At 28.7% G+C, this 25,364-nt stretch overlaps 2 protein-coding genes across 18 annotated transcripts in view; one reads left to right on the top strand and one right to left on the bottom strand.

Annotated features, from left to right (window-relative positions):
• The window catches only part of Crag (DENN domain-containing protein Crag), a 213,106-nt gene extending 202,425 nt beyond the window's left edge, over positions 1-10,681 (bottom strand). For all 9 annotated transcript variants that reach the window (XR_012756753.1, XR_012756750.1, XR_012756754.1 and 6 more), the window contains exon 1: positions 10,092-10,681. Coding sequence is in view for 5 of the 9 variants with exons in the window: in XM_075368648.1 (XP_075224763.1) it covers positions 10,092-10,293 (202 nt within the window). In the remaining 4 variants the exon portion in view is untranslated. The remainder of the gene's footprint in view (positions 1-10,091) is intronic.
• A 376-nt stretch (positions 10,682-11,057) lies between these two features.
• Dolk (Dolichol kinase) overlaps positions 11,058-25,364 on the top strand; it is a 77,171-nt gene continuing 62,864 nt past the window's right edge. For 2 of the 9 annotated variants that reach the window (XM_075368611.1, XM_075368589.1), the window contains exons 1-2: positions 11,063-11,299; positions 16,058-16,296. In XM_075368611.1, the coding sequence (XP_075224726.1) occupies positions 11,223-11,299; positions 16,058-16,296 (316 nt within the window). In that variant the 5' untranslated portion in view covers positions 11,063-11,222. Of the gene's footprint in view, positions 11,300-16,057; positions 16,297-25,364 lie in introns of all 9 variants that reach the window. The other 7 variants (XM_075368621.1, XM_075368628.1, XM_075368570.1 and 4 more) reach the window with 5 other exon arrangements.

Below are 25,364 nucleotides of genomic sequence, written 5' to 3'. Positions count from 1 at the left end.
AATTAATTCTAATTCATTAACTGAAAAAAATGAATGCAGTAATATAACAGGCTAAAATCCTAAACTGAAAAAAAAACTACAATTAAAATCATAGAATTAACTAAAATCAGATAGTAGCGAAAAAATTCACAAGGTTTAATATAACGGAAAATTTACAATTTCAGAGCATTCTTTACAGTTTCCTTAGATATTTTGCTAATCCCTCAAAGGATCATAGTTATACTACAGCACATTTTGTATCCAACAAGTTTCTAAACTTCTTTCACAACACAAGGCAATGTGTGGCGGTAAGTTAATCTTTCTTAAGCATTACAAAAATATTGGCTATATACTGTCACCAACATAACCATAAATTTCATTTATGGTTAAATGAAATTTAACCATATGAAATTGATCGGCCACAAATAATGATCATGTGACCAATGTGAACTTTAAAACATAAAAATAATCCCTTGAAGATTTATGTAACCCAATATACAATTATGACATTTTTCAAGTAATCATATTAAAATGACATATATTAAATATTATAATTTTTAGATATATATTCAGATATACTATAATAGCACAAAAAACATAAATAGCAACTGTATTAAATCAAACAATGTATATATATATACTACACAAACATGTAATATGTAATAATTCGAGTTAAGATAAAGATAAAAATTTTGTTAGAAATGAATTAATAATTGTAAGAACAGTAATTATAATAATAATAACAATGTTCGTTTGAGGGAAGTCTTATTAGACATTTTATTTCATAACATATAAGTTACTTCCTGCTGTTGTCTCTATTTTTACTTCGTTGTACAAAGTTAGGGAAGTATTATGATGGTGAAAAATTTTGGTTTTCAGATTTCAATGGAAATGTCCATTTTGACCATCCCTGAATGAATTTTGACTAGTTTCGGCATAACATCTGTATGTACGTATGTGCATATGTATCTTGCATAACTAAAAACAATTTGCTGTAGAATGTTGAAATTTTGGATTTAAAACAGTTGTAACATCTAGTTGTGTACCTCCCCTTTTGATTGCAATCGACTGGACCAAAAGTGTTCAAAAAACGTTTTCTTAACTGCAGTAATAAGCCCTCATTGAGAGCTTTTCAACGATATACTATAAGTGGTGCTTTCATTTTCATTGGTTCTAGAGTTATAGCCAAATAAAATTTAATTAATGAAATGTTTGGAACTTACAAGGGGATATTTTCAAATATCTTCCTTTTCTTTCCTTTTTAAATTGATGTAGATAAATAACTACATTGATATTATAACCAATATAAGTTAATTTAAGTGAATAGTTAGAATAAACTACCCCTTGACTCATTTTTTCTGTATTGCAGCCATTGGTACCCACACCAGCTGAAAGTGTCTTCCTTCATGTCTTATTTTAAATTTGATGAAATTATTTAAAGGTAACACAAAGTTATAAATCATCTCATGTAATTTTTCTTACAATAAAAGAGTTTTTTTATCAGTTTCTTGCATCAGTTAGACTCGGCCACATGATCAATGATTCCTCATTACTTTTCATCATTGCTTCCTATTTCTTTTTTCTTTCAATGAGATAAGGTGAAGAGTAACATTCCGTGTGTGTGTTTTGTCCAGGAAAAACAAATTGTGTTAGCTTACCAAAAGTCTTTATATATATTCAGATTGAAAATCATTAGCTTCAGTCCTCACTTAAGAAAATCCATAATTCATTGCACTCCAAATGACATCTTTAGTTTCACAAATACTCAGATTTAATTATATTAACATTCAAAGCCTTTAAAGACTTACATTCACTAAACAATTTTTTCAAATTTCTCTACCAAAACAAAATATATTTATGCGCTTTAATGCATATGTACTGTATTTTGAGATTCGTACAGGCAGCTTAAAATGTGTGATAAGCCCTATTCTGATACGGCTTAACACATTAAGTGTATGTCCAAAAATTAAGAAATGTGCTGGGTGTAATGTGTTAAGTCCTATTCTGAAATTTTTGGACTTATATGGAGGCGATGTAAGTTGCCTCATTAGAGAATTCAGAGATGTTGCTGGACTTAACACTATCTACAATTGTACCCTTGGAACATTTTCATTATGCCTACTGTTGAACTTTTTTTACAATTTTTTTTGGGTTTAACATGCTTTAAATAACAAACAGCATTACCAAGCACAATAATGTCTATTTATTTAGTCAATTATACAGGATGATGCACAAAATGATCCAACATTTTTGTTTTGGCAATAATTGTTTAGGTTAATAATTATTAATGTTTTATGTTGGAGTTCACGAATATTAGTTTCTTCTCTTTCTGAGTGCTCTATTTGTATATTATTCCAAATGGCTGACAAAGGAAGATTGACTGTTGAACATGGAGACTGTTGTTTTTTAATGAAACAAAAGATGTGGTGCTTATACAAAGAAGGTTTTGTGCACATTTTATAAATGTGTGGTTGCCCTCATTTAAAGAAATACATAGACTTTACGAAAAGTTTAATGGTGATGGTTCAGTATTTGAGAGTAAGAATGAGCCAATGTTCACTCTTCACAGAATGTCAAAGCTGTCAGAGCAGCATTACAGAAGACCCCGAGCAAATCATCAAGAAACGCAGCAGCACAACTTGGGATTTCTAGGTGATCTGTGCAGCGAATTTTAAAAAGTGATTTGCATTTGTATCCACACAAAATAACAGTTTTGTCTAAATTAATGTTGACAACTAATATCAAAAAATGGTATTTGCTGAATGGGTTGTGAACCAAGATGTACTGTTGAACAATGTTTGGGTATTCCATTTTAATTCAACAAATTTTCAAAAATTTTATTGCATTACTATTTTTGATTGTGATGATATTTGGTATATGATAATGACCCACCTAGTCAAAACTGCCATTTTCATCACTTTTTCCATGAGCTGTAGCGTTCTTATTTTACATCATACAGAGGGTCAAAAAGGGCTTTTTGGAAAGAGTAAAGATGGAACTTCATCTTAGTGTACTCAAAATTTATTTTGTTACATAACCAAATCTTGTAATGTTTACTGAAGTTATGTTTACAAATTGTTGTTTGTTCAAATTTTGGGCCCAAAATAAATAATGAAGGGCTTAGGGCAACAGGCCTGCTTTTACCTTTCAACTCTTAGGTACTAGTAATACTTGTAGTAGACTAAAGCAAGCCTTCAAAAGACAGTCAACAATCAGACTGTTTCACCTTCTGAAATGTACAATTATTGCAGACAATATTAAAAATATAACATTTACTTTCTGCTCTAATAAAGATGTTCATGAGACTGAAGAATACCTCAGTTCTCATTATCAGGTAATAACAACAGTCCCAGAAAGAAGAACCTTTCACATTTGTTCCAAGTCAGTAATGTGTTCTGAAAGTCTGGGTGACCTCTGAATCAGAAACATTTACATTAGTATTGGTACACAAGGACATTAGTGTTTTTAATTGCTTTATAGGTTTACCAAAGCCAAAATGTAAAAATTATGTCTGCTGCAGATACTATGGCAAGTGGTGGTTAGGCAAAGTCATCGAAATCAAAATACATGAAAATGAAGAGGAATACACTTTTTCCACCTGCAGGGCTCTGGTACTTCATTCAAGAAATCATTGAAGGATAATCAAACATGGGATCAATTGGAAAATACTTTAAAGATTCTCATTCCTTCAGAGCTTTTTTTATCAACTACTGGAGGAGGACACAACATTATACCAAAGATAAATGGGGACTTATCAGTTCTACTCAATAAAAAAATGGCAGGAGCACTAAGTTATTTAGTGAAGTTTGTTATCAAAAAGTGCAGGATTTATTCATAACTTCCATTAACAGGAGTAAAATAAGGTAAAAGTGAATTGAACAACTTGTTAATGTATTTGAACTGTCTATAATTTTGTAATTATTATTTATCATTCTGTAATTGACTATCATTTAGTAATTGACTATCATTTTGTAATTGACTATTTATTAATTATAAATTTATTCATTCTAATGAGAATAGTTGTAATTTTTATAATCTTAAAAAATACATAAAATCAGTATTTTTGTATATGCTGTTTACAGTTACAAGGAACAGTGTTTTTAGTGGTTTTGTTGCCTTTATTACTCGTCAACCCCTTTGAGTAATCAAATAAAATTTACATGGTTTTAAAGTACATAAAAATTACTTACTGCTGTAAACATTTTAAATTTTGCCACCTGTCCCTAATGTGTTTTTGGGCCCCAAAAATGAGACATTTTCAAAATCTTACGATTTGGCGGCCATTTTTTTTTTAATGAAGTACACTGTAATAGTGCAATTTTTTTTATAAGTACTACTAGTACCTATGAGTTAAAAGATAAAAAACAGACCTGTTACCCTAAGCCCTTCATTATTTATTTTGGACCCAACATTTGAAAAAACAATTTGTAAACGTAACTTCAAGATTTGGTTATATAACAAAATGAATTTTGAGTACACTAAGATGAAGTTTCATCTTTACTCTTTCCAAAAAGCTCTTTTTGACCCTCTGTAAAATGTGCATTTTTGGGCTTCCGAAAATCCACACGTACTTTATGAAAAGGTGCATCACGCTCCAAGAATTACGGTATGGTCCACTATCTCAAGTCATGGGGGTCATTCTTTTTTGAACAAACAGTGAATAGCGATTGTGATCAAAACATGCTGCCTAATAATTTCGTTTCTCAGCTTCTTGCAGAAGGATTTCAATTAAAAAACGGGTGGTTTATATAGGATGGAGTCATACCACACGCAGTTAATGTTGTTTTAGACTTTGTACATGAAACTTTTAATGCTTATGTGATTTTAAACCAATTTCCTAATCATTTTGCATGGTGACAGGACATAACTGGCCCCTTAACAGTCCTGATTTGAATTCATGTGATTATTATTTTCTTTGGAGATTTTTAAAGGAAAAGATTTTCCCTAAACATCCTCGTACAGTGATGGAACTGCGAGTGCTGATTACTGAGGCATGTGAGATAACTGAGTATATATGTCATTGGTTATTAACAACATAGGGGTTCGTGTTGAAGAAGTTACTAGACATGATGGTGGTCATATTGAGCATGTGATAAGCAGAACATAATCTCAAGGTATATATTAAACACATTATTTTATTTTACTTTTCTGTACTGAGATTCAAATAAATATTTTTTAACAAAACCAAATGTTGGATCATTTCGTGCACTATTCTGTAATCATTCTTTGGTGAGACAATTGAAGTAAGAATGTTTGATAATCATCATCCTGCTTACAGCCTGGGTTCATAATCTAGTAACTGCTTTGACAACAGGCTGCAATCTAGTGTGGAAGGGGGAAGGGTGGCTCAAATCACAGAAGATAAGAATTTTATAACAAACTGTTAATTAAAAACTAATGAAATACTATAAGAATCGCTTAACTTGATAGTGACTTTGTAGAAAACTAGACAAAATTTTTAGTTTTAAGTTAAATATAATAAAAATACTACAATAGTAAACTTTTATAAATAAGTTACTTTCTGGATGACCTTCATACATACAGTGAATGGAAGGTTTGTAATACAGGTTAGTGTAAAATAGCTTCTTCCAAAAAAATTAAATTATTTTCCTCCTTATTTTACTTACAGATGGGTATTATTAAAAATTACACTGTAAAAGAGGGAATAACTAAATCTTAAAATAGAAAAAAAATTGATTTTAGAGAATCAATATTATGATCTTAATTTCAAACTATTCCAAAAAATCTCAACAATAAAGCAGTAAGAAGGAATAGTATATGTAAACTTTAGCAACCAAAAAATTAAAAGACTGGGGAAAAATCCTCAATTTCAATAAAGGTATTACCTTTAGAATACAAAAGAAAGCAAAAGTTGATAACCTGACAACTATCACACAATAAATTTTAACACATCATACTTCCAGATATGTATTCAGAATAATTTACTTAATAGATGGAGAGGTAGATGACGAAGTAGGTGAAGTCCAGTTTGATTTCTAAAAAATTTTAAGATTAACTACAGAAAAACAACACTACATTATCAAATTTGCAGATCTTGAAAATGTGTTTGTGCGGAATAGAACCCAATGTTTCATATTTTAAGAAAAACAGAATTTAGGTAAAGAAGGAGAGTTATTTGTAATTTTACAAAAATCAGGTAATTACAATAAAGCCAGAAGATTAAGGCAAACTGTCACACAGAGAGAAGTGAAAGAATGGTGTAGTCTCCTTTTTCTTTTAAATGTCTATGAATCAACAAACTAAAGAAGAATTTGATAATGGAGTAACTTTCCAAGAACAAAACATAATTGTTCAGATTCATAAGCATAATAGTAATCAGCAAAATTAAGAATGAGTTAGAAATAATGAGTGAATTAATTCATAGCTAGGTAAGAATTCAATTTTAAATAATGGAAAACACTTATTTAATAATTCTGTATTGCTTGAAGATAAGGTTGTTATAAACTAATGGTTATTTTGTAATATTTTATATACTTATTTAGAGGTAATGTTTTGTACAATAGAGTAATTGATAAATGTAAAATAAATTGTGTTTGTTTACATATACACTATACAAATTTTCATCAAAACACTTTGAATTACCTTAATTTTAACATTCAATAAGCCTCATATAAGATCACAGTTGTTTATTAATAACAAGTTACTGTAATATATTAACAAAAATAAAATTTATATTCAAAATAAAGAGATTTATATATAGAATTATATCTTGGGGAAAATCAAATAGGATCATAGTAATTTCAATGATCATAACTAGTCCCATGTTAAAGAAAAAATAATAGTAAATGGTATTTATTCCATAATCCACTAGCACAAGAAAAATAAATTCCAAAGCCTTATGTTTATTGTGTGTATACACATTATAAAAACATATATTATACTATATATATATATATATATATAACAAACAAAACATATCATAATATATGTTTTGTTTGTTGTTTTAAAGGCTGTATATCCAGGTATTGTTTTATTTATTAACTATTTTCACTTTGTCTTTGTTTATGTATTGTGATATATTTTTTGAATTGTTTACATCAACATTACCTCAGATGTAAATGTTTGCATTTTTAGAATACTTTATGTTAATTATGTAATGTTTATTATGAATTTAATCTTTATGTTTACATAAAATACAAGATACTTTATTACAATCAATAAAAAAAAAGAAAATTATAGTAGTTACATATGACCCAGATAACAATCCAGACCATAATTAAAACATCATTGACATATCTAACACAAACAAAACTTTTTCCTGAAATAAATTCACTTTGGAGTATTGATCCTTAAAGCCTATTAAAAAAAAAACCAACATCCCTATAAGCACAGTCATAAATTACCAAAATGCCCTTGTTCACCAATTTTTCCATATATATATATATATATGTCATCAAAAAATGTAAATAGTAACAAATACATTACAAGATTATAAAGCACAGACATTAAATTTTTTAATGTCAGTATATCCCAAAACTCAACATTAGCATCATTTGGCATAACATGTCCTAGAAACTGAATCCCACAAACAGAAACACTTTCCATTCTTAAAAATACAACAAAGTACTACCAGAACACATCTCAGAAATTATACACATATTAATTACTACAACAAAATTACTTTACACATAAAAAAAAAAAAATTATGGTTTCCTCTACTTCCAGGATACTAGCTAAAATCTTACTATAACACACACAATAACCATGCTCACAAACTAATATACTGGCACAGATATGTTAATGACATCAATTTACTGAGTCAATGCAACACAAAGTAATGTAACTTTTAACGTACATAAACAAAATACACCACAATTGAACACCCAAATACAAACCTAATAAAAATACAAATTTTCTTGAGCTTACAAAAAAATCCACAAAATCACACATTTTCAGTATACAAAAAAACCACAAGACAGACACTCACTTTCAGAACATCACAAATTACCTGACATAAAAAAATCTGCTTTAAGAAGTTTAATTGGCAGACTAATAAACACACTCACCTGAAGACCACACAGAACTCAACAATACAAAATACCTAACGCATCCAAACGGATACAGCATACTGTATATGTTAACATTGAAACAAAATAAACAAAACACAAAAAAATATCTCTTATTAACAAACATATATAAATATATAAGAGAAAATATTTCAAATATTTAAAAATAGACACTGTAGTCTTCACCTACACGAAAAAAAATTACAAAACCATATACATGGAATACATAAACTAAATTATTCTAATTGCATAATGTGCTGCAGCAGTCAAACGGGATGCGAATTTAAACAAAGACATCATGAACACCTAGATGCTCTCCTCGACAACCCCTAATTTAAAAAAAATCTTCAGCAATAATATCAGCTGATGGCAGTGTAAAAACAGCAACATCAATCACAAAAGATGATAACAAAGAAGACTGATAACCTTTTCAAGTAAAAAACATTTTATTATACAATTTGTTTGATGCGTCATTTCAAAAAGTTTAGATTTCAAACCAATATCCAGACAAACTATCATGGCAAGAAAACAGTACAAAAAATTAATTTTTGTGGAAAAGAATAAAAACATAAGTGTAAAATAATATTTTTATTTATCATTACCTTCCATAACAAAAAAAAAAAAACCAATGATGTTCAACATCATAAATAATAAGAAACACACTTAATTGACAAATACCACACAGATGACTAGGTCAGTATTGGTCATTCCTCAATGGACAGGACTAATAAACTGAAAATATTTATTTAAAAGCCTTTTATAACGTTGTCTAACCACACTTGTATTTTGCATTTAGATTTCATAACATGTAATATAAAAATATGACCTGGAGTTCAAAATGAATAACTGGTTTCAGATAACTTGTTTCAATTCTTTATTTTTTTTTAAAATGTAGTTTACAGTTAACAAACAGAGTTTAAAATGGATATACTTCTAAGACCCTAATAAATAACAAAATGGAATCAATTTCATTTCAATAAAAAGATTCACTTCATAAATAGAAAATATTTTAACTGCAGAATCGCTTTGAACCAATGGAAAATTAAATCTATTTTTTTTGCTTTTTCAGTTTAGCCTCTGGAACCACCAAAATACTTCAGAGGATGAATGAGGATGACATATATGAATGTAAATGAAATGCAGTCTTGTATGGTCTCATGTCGATAATTCCTGAAATGTGTGGTTAATTGAAACCTAACACCAAAGAACACTAGTATCCACAATCTAGTATTCAAATCAATACAAAAGTAACCTTTACTAGGATTAAATCTATTAAATTACTGCAAACCCAACAACTATATGTAAAAAAAAAGAATGAAAAAATGTATAAACACATTTTATATATATATATATATATGTAATAATGAATCGCTGTATTGTATTATCAATTATGGAAAATTGATATATTTACAGCTTTCATACATTTCTAGGCCTATTGTTTATTATTTATACATATATTAATCTATTGTAACTACTAAAGTAACCTTTTAATAATATATCTTTATGCCTAAATGAAATTTTATGATTTGCGTATAAATAATATATGAACATATGTATGTCAAGTCAAATCTTGAATAAAATCAAATTTTTAAGGTGAAAGCAAAGAGGAATAGATAGAATATCTGCATTCCACACAGTTAAATGATAAAAATATTAAAATAAAAAGTCAATACTGTACAATTAAACAACTTCAGGTTTGTCAATTTAAAACTGAAGCTAAATTTTAGTTATTAAATATCAGAACAGATTTTGAAGTAAAAATTTTAGTTACCAACAAAAAATTAATAATGCTGCTGATAGATAACTCATAAATCCATAACACAGTTTTTATAAAACTAAACAAACCAAAGTGACTCAATTAAGGAAAAATAAATATAACAATTTTTTTTTAAATATTAATCTTAACAAACATTTAAGCACATATTAATTGACAAAATGTGCTTTTAAATGGACTTTATGACTCGAACAAAATGAAATATATCAAAAAATTACTGTAACAATTGATATAAAAAATGTAAATTACAAGCATATTTTGTTATATAACAATATAAACAAGTTTGAATACTTTAACACAACTGCACTCACCTGTTGGAGTACTCTCTATCATCTCATATTCAGGAGGTACGGTTTCACCTAGCGTAGGAAAAATAACTGTAATATCGGTAATTGGAGCCTGATTGTGACTGGGTTTCAGGTACGTTCCATCTTTGCAAAATTCATCCACGGGTTGTAAATCGTCAGGTAACCCAGCCACAACAAAATAATCTGCTACTCTTCTGTCATCCATTTTCTTTATGTTTTTTTAAGAAAAAACAAACTACTTTCACAAAATTTATTTTAGATAAAGCACATAATTAATTAAATCACAACGTAATAGAAATTAACTAAATGTCAAACACCGTTTAGCAATATCAAAATTTTCAAGGCCCACAGCTTTACATCTAAGGCAGAGCCTGTGCTTTGTAATGAGTTTCATAACTTATTTTTACGATCATAAAAAAATATACATACACTTTATATCGTTCCTACACTATCACAACACGACATTAATAACAACTGTAATACACATATAAATTTCATAATAATTGAATTTAACACGCAAAAGTTTAAAAATTAAAAAGCTACAATAATGAACTACGAATTAATTATGATACCAATAGTCGCACCACACTACGTTCAGCCATTTTGAATGACTTAAATAATTCCATGTTATCCAACATTTATTTTGAAGTCGTTCAAAATTTACAGTTTTATTTCAAATAAAAACAGAATTTTTTAATTTCTTGTAATATTCTTTTAAATCATATTATATTTAAATCTTACAAAACAAAATGTATATTTAAAAAATTGATGACTATTTCTTGACGAGACATGTTACCGACTCGAATAGTGATTTAATTAGATAAGATATATCTCTAATGAATATTTTAAACTTAATGAACGTAACGGCTTATTGGTTATTTGTCACATATATAAATATATATATATATATACATATTTGATCTAAAATTATCTTTGGTTGGTTTTATTTATTAGTTGTATAGAATATGTACGTTCAGCTGATCAGTGTTCAAAATATTTTGTTTAACCTCAAAAAATGCCGATCCAGCTAATGTTTATCAGGGTCATAGGTTAAACACATATGTATTTCGTTATAATCATATTCATCCAATGATTTAAATATGATATTTATTTGGTAAATGATCTCCGATTATCATGGATACCGAATTGTGGCTTGTGGAACTGAACAAGAAAGTTGAGATATTTCTAAATGAAAACAATATTAAGACGAGGTAAGTGGTTTTAAAATTAATTTGTTTAAATTAGTTTCCAAAATGTTATCTTAGAATGTTTGTTAGTTTTAGCTGTTCATTTTGTATACTTTTGTTCGGTTCATTTTTGGTTTTGGATTTTCACTGTTTGAAAAATAGTTTGAAAGTAACAGAAAAAGCCCTATCTAAAGAATTTCTTCAATCTTCACATCTTTATATTTTAATTTTCCGTGTATAACTTCAGTCAAGCAACTTGCCTAAAATAAAATATTAGTTTACATAAAATATTATTAGGTTGACATATTTGAGAACTGAAATAAGTATGGCTTGATTAATACTAATAAATAGATATATTCCTCTGTGTGTTTATGTGCATATATTGTTATTATACATTCTGGGATTACTTTTGAAAGTAATTAGTATAGTTTTTTTTAAATATCAAAACTATATCACAAATAACCAATTGTGAAAATACACTCATTAATTTCATTGATCAGATTTAAACACACGTGAATATGCTTATTTCTGTGCAGTCTCAGTATAGTTGACTTTAATCAAAATCATGATATTAGTATTATAAACCGTTGACAGTAATACTCAATTTCTGAAGAGCTTATCTTGAGGGTAATGTTTTTGTGACAATTTCACTTTTGTTATTCTATTTTAAATAAAACTAACATATACTTTGAATTTTAGAATTGGAGGTAGAGATGAGGCCAGTGTAAATCACAATTACTGAAAGTTTACAGTGGTTTATATCAAAAATACCTGTATAAGAAACCATTGGTGTATTACAAGAAACACTAAAGAACAAAATTCCAATAGAAAAGATAGAAGGCATACTGCAACTGAAGTGTGATCAATATCAAAGCTAAACTATTTCACATAAATTAATTTAAATTACACTTCGTGATGCCTACCACCAGGTTTACCCATTTTCAGCCTCCTGGATGAAATAATTTTGTTTTACTTTAAATATATATATATATATATGTATACTTCCCAACAAATACTAAGACAAAAATATACTTTTTCTGTTATGTTAATCATATTACATTACCCAATAAAAGAAGAACAAGATAATGTCTTGCATTCCTGTAGTTTGTTGCCACACTCACAGTTGTGCAGTTAGGTTCTCAGATTGAGATTTTACAAAACGTACATAATAAATCAAAAATTGTAATTATTTAGAGGTAATGCACATTTAAAAGTAAATAATCTTGGCATATGTTGTTGTGTTTACGATGCTGATTGTAAATATTAAAAAAAATGTGTCGCTTTATTATAGCTTTTGATTTAAAAAGATTTTAAAATGAAAAATCAAAAATTTACCCATTCCCACGCTTAGCAGTAAGGGTAACGTTTTGAATTTGTATCAATATTTTCATGTGTTTACATTTTAAATTGACCAGTTTAGTATTTAAGGTTAATTAGATGAGGTTAGAGAGCAAAGCAAACATTAGGTTATGTTTAGTAGGATGTTCATATCATACAAAGTTACATGGAATTGTTATTTACTTAACTGTACCTTAACCTTGAAACAAATTAACCAATTATGGGAATATGTAACTTTTTTTATTTTTCATTTAAATAGTATTTATAAGTCAAGAAAAAGTAAAAAAATTGATCATTTTTTTAACAACTGTGGTAGAGGGACGTTTTTCTTGTTTATTGATGATTAACACGATGATCATATCAATATATACTAAGATTATTTTGCATGTGTCATCCTCCAAACTAATTGGCTCAGTAATATATTTTTCCACTTTAATTCTATATAGTTTTCCAGTGCATTTGTATGTTGTTTATGTTGCTCATATGACAAATCAAATATTTTAGAAAATTATTATATTGGAATTGCCTTCACTTTACTTATTACATTCTACCAGATCTATGGTATATGCTCGAATCTCATCCCTTTTAGCACCATTTTGTTTTAGAAATTAAAAAAATTGCAGCCAAAATTAAATCTTACATATAAGGTGGATGGAATAAAACAGAAATTTCTCATTTTGCCAAGAATGTGAGAATGTTTGAAGAATATACTATGCATTGTTATGGAGAAGAAACCAGAATCCAGTTTCCAGAATATCAGTCCTAATATGATGATTTCATGTTAGTCAAATCACCTGTTCTTTATATAAAATCTATTGTTTATCTAGTTTTCCAGTAAAAATTTATGGTACTTATGTATTAACGCCACCGCAGCTACAGCTTTATTTAAAAACAAAGTAGTCAATCACATTTCGGTGGAAAATAAACAGTCTCTTTATTAATTTTAATAAATGGTTATTTATATTTATTTATTTTATAAATATAATTTAACCAAACATAACCTATGCTCGCTAACCTTGACTAATTAACACCGTAATTTTTTGAGTATTTATTTAATAAATTCAGTAATTATTGCAATTATTTATTATTTAATTAGTCAAGGTTAGCAAGCGTAGGTTAAGTTTGGTTAAATTATATTTATAAAATAAATAAATATAAATAACCATTTATTAGAATTAATAAAGAGACTGTTTTGAATCTATGTTAAACGATATTTCGGCCCATTTTCCACCGAAATCCGATTGACTACTTTGTTTTTAAATAAAGCTGTAACTGCGCTGGAATTAATACGTAAGTACCAAATTTATAATTAATGATAGCTTTTGCATAAAAAATGTAATTAACATTGTTTTCACTCAGTGTTTTTTTTCTGATTCTTCAGACTCAGTTAAGTTGGTTGTTGAAGTTCTGTTCTAGGATTGTACACATGAAGCACCAATTTTTATCACCAACTACTTTTCAAAACCCCTATCTAGTGACAAAAATAAATAATGCTAACATCCAGTAGCAAACATTCTTAAAAATTAACTGCATTTTCAGGAAGGCCTATTATTATTTTGTTTTAAAACTACACATGTTCATGCTACATAGTATCAAAGCACATGTCAATAAACATAGTGACCCAAATAGCACATAAATATTATATTGGAAAAACTAGTACATCTATTGTAGATAAAAAGCATGTTATAAAACTGCTTAATTTCTAACTTAGCTAAGGTAGCTTTATGTTTTTTTTGAACAACCTTTGTCTGTGTTATGATTTTTTCTTTTGACATTTGATAGCTGCCATTTTTAGCATACTTAGAACCAAATTTTGCGTAATTCTATTTGCAGCTGTTAGTTTAATTTTAAGGTTAGGTAAATTTTAAGATGGAGTGCAAAAATGAACATTTTCTAATATTTTACTTTTTTTTATTTTTGTGAAGGCAAGAAAGCTACTGAAACTCACAAAGAAATTTGTGAATTTTATGTCATTGATTGCCTTACAGAATGTTAGCATACGTGTCAGAATTGGTTTAAAAAATTTTGTTCTGGAGATTCTCACTCAAAGATGACCAATGTTCTGGTAGACCTACTGAGGTTGATGAAGACCGAATCAAAGCCTTAATTGAATCGGGTCATCATATATCTATGCAAGAAATTGCAGAGAGAAGAAAATGTATCACACACAGTTGAAAATCATGTCAAATACCCTACTCATTAATAAGCTCAATATCTGGTTCAGCATGAATTGAAATAGATACACTTAACACATCAAATCAGTGTTTGCGATGTGCATCTGAAATGCAGTGAATTCGGCTCTTTTTTAAACAAACTATCAGTGGTGATGAAAAATGGATCATCTACAATGTCAATTGAAAAAAATTATTATTCAAGCGTGATAGATTTTATTTTTACCAAATTACTTGTCATTCAAATGGCCTTCCAATTAGATGTCACAAGCTATATCATCTCATTTAAAAAAAAATAAGTTTACTCTTGAAAATTTAGAAAACATTTAAGGGTGAAATTTTTGTTTGTAATTTAAAAAATAATTTTCACAATTTTAATCCACAGATTATGATTATTTCAAATAGTTTAAAAAGTAATATCATGTAATTTTATAGTTATTTTTGTTGGACTGAAATTTAAAAAGGTACTACCCCAAATGCTTTTTTGCATCTACTGAACAAAGGGGTGGGTGAGTTTTAAATTTCTTTTCACCAAAGTTCATTATTTTTTTTTGGGTCTTCAATTAGTGTAATTAAATGTTACCATTGCCATTTAAGATTTTTAGTTGGGATAGGTGTAGTGGAGAGGGTGGATTTCATCTCTGAAAATAATTTTAAAAAGGTTCTCCCCAAAAATGGTATACATGCCTGCAAACAAAAATAATATGGGACTGATAGCTGTTGAGTAATAAATGTGGTAATTTTTCAAATGATCACTTGGTAGAATGTAAATCATTCTCTTTTTTCTTCATTTTCTCTGGACTTTGGCTGATTAGCATATAGTTTATTTTAGCTCTCATCTGACCTTCACTTAATGGCTTGCAATGTTTATGAATACAGATGAGATAAACACTCATCCTTTAACTGATTTATTAGTTTTACATAAAATTGAGATTAAATAACCTCTTCATTTAGCAAAACTTGAATAACAGTTTCTTCCCTTAAATTGCTTTGCAGTAGTTACTGTTTCAGTAATGATGATTATTACCAATAAGGGGAAGAAAAAGAGGAGTGCTACACTACTGATTGATGAGTTCAGTCGTACTAATGTTTGACTAATGAGCCGAGTTTACTTTGGACTCATAGGAGTATATCGCCAAAATTCCTATGCACATTTGAAGTTAATTATTATTATTTTTAAGTATTATTATTTTCTGACACAAAAATCTCTTTTTTAAAAGAAATAGTCTGTTTGATTCCTGGTATACCTGTTTTTTTTTTTGTTTTTCTTTAGAAGAGGAGTGGGACATGGAATATGGTTAAATGTTCTTCTTCCAATAGCTGTGATTATCAGCAGTTTAAAGTATGACTGCAGTCCTTTATATAAGATATCTTCATGTATAAGTTGTGGACTTCTTGTGAATGCTTTATTAACATTTATACAAATAAATAATGATTTATTTTTAAGAACTTTATCTGGATTCATCTCTTCTTCAGTGACTGTCTTAACATTAATTTTATTTACTAAACAAGGTAACTTATTTATTTATTTTATTTTATTCTACTATTCTACTTAAAATTAAATTGTATTTTATAAATTCACTAGTAATTTTTTATATATAATAATAAAAAATAAATTGTTTTGAAGCCTTTGGACTTTAGTGTAAGTGAGCACACCTATTTACAAAATATATGATCATTGCTGCTATCATTGAGCTAAGAGAGCACGGTGGTTGCTCTTTCCACGTAGCAAAGAAATACATATTTGACTATAAGATAGATGCCAAAAAACTAACAGTATTAAAAACGAAGTATATGTCTGCCTGCCTATCCCACCAAGCATTCTTTTGCAGCTATAAGACAAGGAAGTAGCTGACATGTTGAAATTATTGGTTGATAAATTCATTATAAACAATCTAACGTTGTCCAAACCAACACTGAAGTAAGCAACAAAAGGCACATCTTCTTTGTTGGTGGCTGCCTTGATATTAAAATCAGTTTAATTTTATAAGTTTATGCTCAAATTAAACTGTATGAAAAATAATTTAGGAATTAACTGTAGTTGGAAGTTCTAATCAGCAAATAAATTGTATGATATGTGATGAATGAATGAATTGATAAAAATGCTGTACTTTTCTGAGAAGAGAATCCAGCAATCTACAGTCTGGTCCACAGTAATGGTAGTGTATATTATAAGTAAAATACAGTAGCATACAAATTAATCTGAACGTAGTAATTAATATGATTTTTTTTTTTTCAAATCAAGATTTGACTCGACTCAATAGTGTACTACACATTTTTTTTAAATTTCTTCATCATGAAATCATATTGATATTATTGTTTTAATAATGGCTTCAATTTTTATGGTACAATTCATTTTCGAGAGTAATTTTTTGACTATTACCAAAAATATTCAATTGGATTTTAAGTTTGGGGAGTTGTCTGACCATGGGAGCACTTTAAAGTTCCGTTCTTCAAAGAAATTTTTCACTATTTTAGCAGTATAGCTGGCCACAAATCTTGTTTGAACACCCTGTTAACTTGTGGAAATTTTTTGAAGTTGTGTCACAGCCCTTTCTTTCAGAATTTTTATATATTCATCACTTTTCAACATACTATCTACTGGAAGTAATGAATAAAGGCTTTCAAATGTGAAAAACCCCCAAAAACATTTTTTTCTGGCAATATTTAACTGATTTTTAGATATTAGACAATAATGTATTTTCTTTTGATGCTTTTCTAACATTTGGAACCTCCTGAACATGTGCTTTGGCCCTCATCTTTTTGCACATTGGTGGTGCTAAAAGCTGGTTTATAGCTGGCCAATGGGCTTTCCATCCAGCTGCAAGAAGTCTGTGTCTAACAGTAGTCACATGTAAATCTGTTCCACTAGCTGCTAATTCTCAATTTAAATCCATAGTAGATAATTTTGGATCAAGTTTACTTTTTATCAGTAATAACTAATCTTGTGTTGGATAATTTTTCTTATATCGCCACATTTGCCTTTCCTTTTAGATGAGAAGAAATCAGTTTCTGTAAATTGTTTTAAAATAGCATTCACTGTCCCTAGTCCAACACCATACTCAGAACCTGTGTTTGTTGCTGTGTCACACTGGTATGCCCAGAAAGAGGAACAGTTTTCAAACACTTTATTGTAATTATATCCATTATTATATATTATATATATAATATATTCAAGACACACAAAACAAAAAATATAAAAATATGATTTTAATAAACAACAAAAAAATAAACTTTCACAAAACAATATTTATAAGATTAAATTTGCTAAATAACCAAAGATCAATAACCTCACATTACATGGACAACTTAAAGAATGGTGTGATCAAACAGTGTAGCATCAATATAGAAATAAACAAAATTTTTTTGTGTGTTCAAATTAATTTGCACACTGTTGTATGTGCTGCAGACTACATGACCTGTAATTATCTCTATTAGATCTATTATCTCTATTAGTAGCAAAAGTTAGAGCCAAGCGTCATATCTGGCAGCAGGTCCAGCACAGATTGAGCTACTATTAACTATTGGCAAGTGCCTTGAAATATCACCTCCCGACTCATTTATTTACAATAGTTTTTTTGTTCTTAAACTTGGTAAATTATGCATCAGTTTCATCAAGTTTACAATACAAAATTAAGTGATGAATTTTGATCAGCTTTTCTAAAAAAAACGTTTGCTGAAACATTCAAAGACATTTGCATGTACTTAAAATTAGATAGTTGTACAGCAGCTTCTTGTTAAGAAAACATTACACAGATTTTACTATCAAGAAATTTATTTAAACAACAAAAAAATTGTGGAATTTCATTTCCATTAACAATAATTAAAGTGAGTATTTTTATATTAACTCAAATTTCAGATTGTTTCAGTAATTACTTCAATGATAATAGGCATTAAAAAAATATGCTTTTCTATAAGCCAATAAACCCTTTATATAAGAGAATACAGATTTATTTTTAAGAGAAACTCAGAAAGGTATTTTTATAATTTTTGTATTAATGCTGATCATCTTTAGAAGAAAATTGCAGCCTACAATTAAATCAACAATTATGTTGGGCAATAATCAGTTATCATTAAGAGCAGTAGTTAGTTTTTAGTAATTTAACATTTCATTAAGTAGAAAAGGAACTTAACATTTTATTTTATAGAAATATTAAGACTTTATTTTCCTAGTACAATAGTTTATTTTTTATTATCGGACATTAATTTTTTTAATCAGATGTTTAAATTAAAATTAGTTCTGTTATTAAAAAGTACATTTATTATGAAAAAAGGAATGGTGAGAATAAAATCAAACCATTCAGCTGAGAATTTGAAATGATAAATTAATTAGGTTTTTTATAACTTTTACTTGTTAAGTATAGTATGTTTATTGAAATTCATTTTGTTTTGACCTAATTTTAAATTAAGCATATATAATTCTCAATGTTAAGCATAACATTATATAAATAAAGTAATTTTAACCTTTTTATTGACATGATTATACATAACATATACATGCACATGCAAGATTATATTTTTATATATACTTGAATATACACTATTTATTAATAATAATAGTGTTATACTAACAATAAGTAGAGATTATTCATTTTAAACAAATTGAAATTATTTTGTGTAATAAAAATCAATTTAAAAAAATGTTTGTTACTCATAAAAAGCAGTTAATAATATTTTTATCTCTGGGAAGTGATTCCACTTTCTTCAGAGATATGCTACTATACCATATTATGAACAGGTTTTTAGATGAATTTCTGGATGTTATTTATTCTACTGTGCAGATTACTGTTCAACCACTACTGCAAGTTTATAATTATTGAAATTTTGGTTGCCTGCTTTAAAACAGCATACTTGTGTTAAAAAATTATTTCATTTTTTTTATTTTAATTTTTTTTCACATAAAGATTTTTTTAACACCCACCCACTATTGCTGAAATAATTATCAAAACAACCTGAAATTTTATGATTGTAAAGATAAAAGTTCATTTTTTAACATATATATGTTTTACAGATATGTTATGTGGAAGTTAAAGAGCTTAGAAATAACAACAAAATAAGGATGTAAAAACTGCATTTTCTTTTAAGTCTAAACGACTCCTTACATTAAACCAAGTTCTTAATAAACAATGTGAAACAGAACAGGCTTTTATTTGGTACATATTAATCTTTCTTTTTTTTAATTTAGTTAGAAAATTATGACAGCTCAAATTCATGTGCCTTCTTTTGTTATAATAATTTTTGATCATACCTCATACGTTTGAGAGATCTGTATTATAGTACTTTGAGAAAATTTGTTGAATTCCCATATCATGTTATGCTCACAAAAAGCCTAAATTATCACTTACTATTTAGAATCATGAACTACCTGTCTAGTTTCTTATAATTATGCATTTAATGTAAACTACACCATTTACAGTAAGTGCAACACAATATTAAGTGCAATATGTTAAAAAATCAGCCTTATTTCATTTATCTCTGAACTGAATTGCCTAGCATTCCTCTAGTAGTCTGCCTGGTAAGACCCACATTCAGATGGGCTGAAGATGACATAATAAAAAGCATCTCATACCAGGCTTGCTTGAGAAAATGCCATAATACCTTTTCTATAAAATCATAACATATTTTATTTTGTTTAACCTTGATTGAACTGTTTTTAATCTTTATAAGTGAATAAATTACAAAAATAGATTGTTTCAGCCAAAGAAGGACTCATGCCTCTCATTTAAATTTATAAAAGTGTATCATAGAAAAGTTTTTGCAAATTTTTGAGAAATCATGCAAGTTTAATTTTTTGTAATCATGCAAGTTTTTTTTATAAATTGGTTCAGCTGTTTACACATGATAAATTATAACTGCACAAATAATGATTATTGTTTTAATAATTTCCTAAAATATTATGTAAAATACAAGTTGCCTTCAAAAAATGATATTCTGGACAACATATGTACTTAAATTCAATTTTATGTACCTATAAATTTATTGGGAAAAAGATCTTTTCAAGAATTTAGTGCTGGGATTTTAGAAATTGTACGTTGGAGTGGTAGAAGATTAGCACTTGCCTTGTCATACAAGAGGTAAAGAGTTTGATGCTTGTCCAGACTAATTATATTTCATCATTATCAACTCGTTAGACCAATTATATTTCATTAACAACTTGTGCATACTACAAGGGCTGACCAGCAAATAACATACGTTTTGGTATAAATAAACAACAGCTCGTGGTAAAAACGTTTATTACATATAATTTAAAAGTACATCCTTAAACTAATCTCTACATAGTGGCCAAATAAATGAGACACTTTCATATCTGTGTAGGAGTTTTTGCATCCCTTCATCAAAAAATTCTGCTACATAGTTTTTCAATGACACCTTCCTGGAGCCCCTCGTTTTTAAATGCTTAGTTGCCAGTCAGTTTTTCACATGAAGTAACAAATAGTAATAGCTCAGTTTCAGATCTGGGCTGAACACAGATAATCAAAAATTTCCCATACAAATTTTCCCAAAAGTTCTTGAAAGCTATAGAGCACACAGCTCATCTGTGTGCACATCTGCACACAGTAGATGTACAGTGTCATGATTGAAGAAAATCCCAGAAGTCAACATGCCACATCACTTGTTTTAAATTGCTCTCTGTAGCTTTTTTAGGGTTTCACAATACATTTCTGCATTTATTGTATGCCATGCTACAGGATTCAGCAAAATTTTCTCCTTTTCTGTCCCAACAAACTATTATTCTAAAAGAGGTTTTGGAATCCATTGAGCACAAAACTTATTGTAATCCAAATTTTTTCATCGCAACGTTTTGCAAAAGGCTATTTGAGATCTTTGGAAATTGAAGTGAAAGCTGTGTATTAGTAAAAACTCAATTAGCACAAATATTTTGATCAATTTTTACTACCATTTCCTCAGACAGAGCAGTAGGCTGATCACATAAAGAACATTTGTGCTGTTCTTCATGTAACACAGCTCAGCATTGCATCAAAATGACTTGCTAACAACTCCTTTATGAACAACAGCTAAAAATAGGTTATCTTCTGGATAGCCCTTGTATTTCCTGGCCAATATGCTGTTGTTACATTCTAATTAACAGCTTATCCTGTTCTGGTGTTCCAGGGTTGTAACAAGCTACTTATAATCATTACAAAAACAAGGAAAGCACCTGTCTGTGGGCCAAGCCCAAGATGAATGTAGCTAAATATCCATGAATTTCATAATTGTATATGAATCAATTAGTCAAGGATTTTAATCAGTTTCTTTTGTATTTCTTAGGTTTAGAAATGTAATAAAATGAATTAAAATTGTATTCAGCTGCAAATTTGTAGGATTATTTTTAAATCTGTGTTACTTAACTTGCTGGAAAACTACATCAGCAGTTTCAGATAAAAGCAAGCAGTAAGAACCTCAAATTGTTTAAACCTCAGAGGGTTGTTATATTATTGCTTTTCTGTCTGATAATATAATAAAATTGCTTTATTTATAATTTTTTAAATTGAAGGAAAATTTGTTATATTGATTTAAATTTCTAGCATGTCTTTAATTTTAACCATGAAAAATTGCTTGTTTATGTATAACCTTGCATGTGAATTTGCATTTTCTTGAAGACTCGCATAATATTTTACATTGTTTATTAAACTTTCCCGGACATTTAACAGATATATCCACACCGTGAATAATCATCAGTGTCAGTAAGCGGACATATCCGCCTACTGTTTTGATGTGATCATTTAGCAGATATATCCGCATTTTGTCTGTGAAAGACCAACATATGTATGTTTTTATTCCCATTTATATACACAACATAACAAATGAATTCATTTAATTTGAGAGATAATTTACAGTGTAGGAAGAGAAATTTTGTTTTCTTGTGTTGACAGCCATGACAGCAGGTGCTACTGTAGTTCCCACATGTTAATTAGCTCTCTCCATCTGTTGACTGTACAGTCACTTTATTAGCTGACATGACTGTTCTTTGTGTAATGTAACAGTGTCTCCTGTGAAAATTGACTGTAATATTGAGTAATTAAAAAAATCTTTTTCCAAGGGTCATCTTCCTGATTTGCAATGAGATGATTCAGAACCTGAAAATGATAATGATGTGAATACTGTTGTCATGAGTGTAGCTTCTAATGAACATTATTTATACAATATTGAACCAATTGACAATACTGTGAACGAAAACATAGAAAACATAGAGGTTGAAGCTAGCAGTGGGAAAGAATCAGATGATAAGTAATATGATGTTACTGATGAAAATAATGGGCTGTAAGTAACACTGCAATACATAATAATGATGGGTACAGTTTTGCCTACAGATATCAATGAGTATTCAAAACCAGTTGAATATTTTTCTCCCTATTGATTAATGCAAATTTATTACAAATAGTTGTTGATGAAACAAATAAGTATGGAAGACATGGCAAGCAATTACTACCCCAAGAATATTTTATGTAAATGGAAGGACATCACAGTCTGTGATTTGAAAGGACTGTTACGTGTAGTTTTGAATATGGGTCAACATCTTTTACCTGATGTAAAAGATTATTTTTCTCTTAAATGGTGTAGCAGAATTCTGTTTTTCATTGACATGTTTAGTAGAGATCAGTTTTCTACTATTCCAGAATCTTCATTTCTGCAGTGAGGAAGGAGGTTGAGATGCAAAAAATATGGCTGCTTATTGTTGATTATATCAGACAACAATGTCAAATATTCTATACCCCTAGCCCTTTTGTGTTCTTGGATGAAAGCACTTGTTTAAAGGAAAGTTTAAATCCTAAGAAATCCATTACATTTTTTATGAAAGTTTTTGTGTTATCTTCTAGCATGAACAGCTTTATTACAATTTTCAACCTTATTATGGTAAAAAAGAAGACACTAAACCTAATCAAGAGTTGCTAAAAACAACCATGGCAGTTTATAAGTATTGTAATTTTTTAATTAAATATGAGATCAACCCCCCAAGTGGCCACCATTTATTTGTGAACAGGTCCTTTAATAGTTCACAGCTTGCAAATACTCCTAAAAAAGCATGTATATTACTGGTAGTGTAATTGTTTATAGAACTGGATTACCATCTATGACAAAAAACATCAAAAATGGACATTTACTTGGATGCAGGAAGAAAGATCTTTGATTAGCGTATTGGAAGAACAAAGTACATATAACGGAAACTGTAAACATAAAGTTACCTAAACTGTAAACGTAAAGTTATACTAAACATAGAGTTGGCAGAAATGATGGTTGTCTCAAGCAGACACAGAAACCAACTGGCAAAACAAAAAACTTTACACCATGGCTGAGTGCACAAAATATTTGGGAAGGCATAGATACAGCAACCACTATATTTCAAATTACCAGTTTATGCGTCACATGAGAAATTGGTATCAAAAAATGTTCTTTTGGGTGTTAGCAGTGTCAGTCATGAATTCTTATATCCTATTCAAACTAAACATACAGAAGGCTCAAAAAAACTTACTTAGATACAAAAACCACAAAGATTTCAGGCGAAGTTTGATTGAAGATCTTGTTTGATAGAAGCTACAAACCTCAGCCACAGTCTTCAGGAGAAAGCAGGGAAGACCAATGGAATCTTCTCATGACAAACAACTTTACAGTAAACTACATCTCATAGGAAAATGAGAAAAAGGTTCTTACCAATGCCATATTTGCTCCAAACATAAAATCAGAAAAGAGTATCTATACTACCTACCTATAGTAATCAGAATTTTCTACTTATGCAAGACTTGCCCAGGGAATCCATACCTTCACCCAGATAAATGTTTTGAAGATTTCCTCACAAAGAAAGTATGTGTAAATAATTTACTTTTTCTGTGTGAACTCAAGATTCATTTTATTTTATAATTTCATATTTAAATGGTTTTTTTGTGTTTTCATTAAATTTACACTTAGTGTTCTCTCTGTATAGTGTATACTACACAAGAAAACATTTTTTATATTTCCATAACAAGTGTAACAGTAATTTTTTTTAATCATTAACAAAATAATAATAGTTTCCTTTAAAAAATATTATGATAAGAATACAGATTTTTTATATTTTAAGAATTAAATTATGCTCATATAAGTCTACTAATGGATATATCCACCTGTTAGATGTTCAGTTCAGACTACTGGAGGATATATTCACTAAATCGATGTTCAATTCAGGTTGTTATTATCTGTGGATATATCCGGATTGATTTTTTAAGCCTAAAAGATGGAAAAAAATTTTTTTTCGTAATTTGGTCAAATATTATTTTATCAAAAACCATTTTTATCACCATAACAAAAATTTCAACAAATGAGATAGTTGACCTCAACTCATAAAGAAATAATGACTCAGTTCTACTAAGACCTGGATGTGAATGGATTAACATTTGGTCATTTTTTTTACATAAAGTTTTTTTTATTATTAACTTAATTACATATTTGGGGGGGGGGGGTTATATCAGTATATTAGCTTTAAAAGAATCCTCTGTCAGAATTCAAAAAAATGTTTCATATCAATTCTATGTTGAGTACTGTTTACCTTTCTTAGTTTCATTCTTTTATTATATGTTGACATGTTTTGGAATAACTCCAACGTC

Source organism: Lycorma delicatula, chromosome 1 (assembly GCF_047948215.1).
Source record: "Lycorma delicatula isolate Av1 chromosome 1, ASM4794821v1, whole genome shotgun sequence".
NCBI lineage: Eukaryota > Metazoa > Arthropoda > Insecta > Hemiptera > Fulgoridae > Lycorma > Lycorma delicatula.
This window is presented reverse-complemented; position numbering and strand designations above follow the sequence as displayed.